Source organism: Cavia porcellus, unplaced genomic scaffold, assembly GCF_034190915.1.
Source record: "Cavia porcellus strain 051 isolate PalLab524CR breed Dunkin Hartley unplaced genomic scaffold, mCavPor4.1 scaffold_9, whole genome shotgun sequence".
In the NCBI taxonomy this organism is placed as follows: domain Eukaryota; kingdom Metazoa; phylum Chordata; class Mammalia; order Rodentia; family Caviidae; genus Cavia; species Cavia porcellus.
In genome coordinates, this window is record NW_026947492.1 from 15,395,448 (window position 1) to 15,398,721 (window position 3,274).

The following is a 3,274-nucleotide window of genomic DNA, read 5'->3' on the forward strand; positions in this document are numbered from 1 at the left end:
ATGGTGGTAGGAAGAAGAAGAAAGAGGAGGAGAAGGGAGAGAAGTGAGAAAAAGAGATTGATTTCAAGGGAGGCCAGAGGCCCTTCCAGGCACCCCCAGTAAGCCACCTCCTCAGACAAGTCTTTACCTCCTAACGTCACATTTAGCTATAAACTCATCAGTCAACTAACTCACTGATAAGTATCACACATTCATGGTCCAGTCACCTCCCCCAAACCTCAGCTATGAACACATGAGGCTTTGGGGGAATACCTAAGTATAAACCATAACATAGTTTGAAATTTATTTATCTGGATTTGAACTCAGCATCTTGCATTTGACAGACAAACACTCTGTCTCTGAGCTATGTATCCAGTTGTTTTTAATCACTATTATCAGTTTTTGAGGTGAGGGTCTCACTAAGTTGTCCATGGTGCCCTTAACTTGCCCTTCTCCTGCCTCAGCCTCCCAGGTAGCTGAGATTACCATATAGTTAGGCCTATGTCATCGTACTTAGCTTTAGGTCATTTATGCATGACAAATTCCTGTATGGGACCTTAACCATTGTGGTTTCCTTTCATATCTTTACCTTGCTACAACAATAACGCAGAACTTCTGAGATTTCACTGGAGACTATTTTATTGAACTTTATACACTCTTATAGTTTGTTTATTTTTTGTGTCTGCATCAACCTCGTTTTTATGTGTTGCAAGTTTTACTTTGCATGACAAAGCTTTGAAGAAATTATTGCTTGTTTTAGGGCTCCTTTCACCTCCTTATTTCTAATGGTATAAATAAAGGGATTCAGAAGGGGTGTGAGGATAGTATTCAGCACAGATACCACCTTATTCACCTTAAAGGAGGAGTGTGCAGTGGGTCTCAGGTACATGAACAAAACAGCTCCATACAGCAGGGAGACAACTGTGAGGTGAGAGGCACACGTAGAAAAAGCCTTTTGGCGGCCATTGACTGAAGGGATGCGCAAGATAGTGGACACGATGTAGATATAAGAAATGATGGTAAGCAGGAGTGACCCTGGGATCACGACGATGGTTGCCAGGAGACCCAGGAGTTCCAACATGCTGGTGTCTGCACAGGCTGCTTTCAAGATGGGACCAACATCACAGTAGAAATGATTGATCACATTGTTGCCACAGAAGGGCAACTGGATGAGCAGCACCGTCTGACAAAAGACAATGGTGAAGCCCACCCCCCACGAGATGATGGCCAGCTGCAGGCACAGGTTGCTGGTCATGATGCTGGGGTAGCGAAGGGGCTTGCAGATGGCCAGGTAACGATCAAACGACATGACAGTGAGGATCAAGAACTCAGTGGTGCCCAGGAAGAAGTGGAAGAAGGCCTGAAGCAGGCAGCAGGGAATGCAGATGACTGTCTTCGCCACCACAAAGGTTTCCAGCAGTTTGGGGATGACGGTGGTGGTGTACCAGATCTCCAGAAAGGCCAGATTGCACAGGAAGAAGTACATTGGAATTTGTAGCCTTGGCTCGATCCAGACAATGATAATAATGAGGCCATTGCCTACAAGGGTTAATACATAGATGAGAAAGATCACTATAAAGAGAGGGGCTTGGAATCCTTGGCCACCGGGAAAACCCAGAAGGATGAACTCTGTGATTGCTGTGCAATTTCTCATGTTCCTTGTTACCCTGGAAAGACAGTAAGAAAGTACCTTCTTAGACTCTTACTGTTTTTGTTTCTAAATGAAGGGATTTTATTTTTTATCTTTCTTTATTTTCTACTGTTCTGACTACATTTTTTGTTTACTTTTCTGGCTTATATTTTAGATATATCTCTTATAAGCTGCATGCAGTTGGGTTTGAAAAATTGGTATCAGCAGACATTTTATTTATTTATTTATCTATTGATTTATTTAATACTGGGAATGGGGTGCTTCATGCAAGCTAGGCAAGTGTTTCACTGCTGAGTTACTTGTGCAACCTGCTCCTTAGAATCAAAAGTACAGTTGAGTATGGTAGCAACATAATTAAATTAAATTAAGTTGCATTCTAGTTCAGGTTGCTTCTCCCTACACAGGCTGCTTTCAAGATGGGATCAGTGCCTCAGTAGAAATGTACACATTAAACATTCTTTACTAATTAGATAGCTAGTTCTTTTGTCAGCTGACCTAACTTCAAATGGACTTTATAAGGAATGGACTTGAAAAGTTAAAAACACTTTCATTAGTATACTCCTATAAGAACAATTATTTTACATGTGATGAATTTTCTGTCAAAAACTCATATGGCAATTTAAAATGGCTAGAATATAAGTGATGTCTATATAAATATTGTTATGAGTTCATGAGAAATTAACGTACACTCATATTTAATTTTAAAAGCTGATTATTGACTGTAATACAGATATGTTTATAGAAACTCAAATTATGTATGAAAATAACTCATAACATTGAAATTATGTTAGTGGTGAGATATACTTGAGATAATAGAATAAATGTTTTTCTGATGAATCTATTTCTATGTTGTAGTCCAGGCCATTTTCTTTCAAAAATAGTGAAAATTGATAATAAACAGAACTACTTAGGAAGCATAAAAATGCACTAAACTTAAACCCAAGATTTCAGTACTACCCAGAAGAACCTAATAAATATACATTGGACAAACATCTGTGGACATTAACCTAAAAAGTGAAAAGATAAGCAAATACTAAGGACAAAATCTGGAAATCATGGGAAGTGCATTCCTACCAAAACTTTCTTTTGTGACTGTCTTAGTTACTTTTTATTTGTCGATGAGAAAAATACCTGATGCACTAAGTGGGCAAAGGAAAGGTTTATTTCTTACGGTTTTTGGAGGTTTCAGTCCATACTCATTTGGCTCCAAGGCAGGGTGGCATGGTGGGGCTGCAGTTCATGGTGGCTGCAAACACCAAGGCAGAAACCCACAAAAGAGAGTGAGACACAGCTTCTTCTTGCCATTAAATCACATCCTGGCTCCACACCTAGATGAGTGTAGCACTGACACCATCAATCCAAGCTAGACAATGAACCAATCACAAATGCACAATGCAAACGCTGAGGCCTGGGGGCCACCGACATAAACCATGACAGTGACTAAGTATATTATTATACCAGTAAAGCATTCCTTGTTTAAATGATCTTGTAAATATAGCCTGAGAACATTTTTGTTCTTCTAAAACAGTAAACTCATGTCCTTATTAAAGCTGCTCTTTCTTGTCATTTCTCTTTTAAATGGATAAGATAAATTACTGTAAAATGAGTTGTATGATTTTCAAAGTACATAGAAAATTTAGGATG

The 3,274-nt window shown here is 39.2% G+C and overlaps 1 protein-coding gene across 1 annotated transcript; it reads right to left on the reverse strand.

Moving 5' to 3' along the window:
* Positions 1-694: 694 nt before the first annotated feature.
* On the reverse strand, positions 695-1,648 carry LOC100720356 (olfactory receptor 6X1). Its single transcript, XM_013155427.2, has one exon. It carries the CDS (start codon positions 1,631-1,633, stop codon positions 695-697), a length of 939 nt encoding a protein of 312 aa, XP_013010881.1. The 5' UTR covers positions 1,634-1,648.
* Positions 1,649-3,274: the final 1,626 nt, after the last annotated feature.

What these genes read in the sequence shown, in the direction of transcription:
- LOC100720356 (XM_013155427.2), bottom strand. Translation starts at nt 1,633, where the DNA reads ATGAGAAATTGCACAGCAATCACAGAGTTCATCCTTCTGGGTTTTCCC.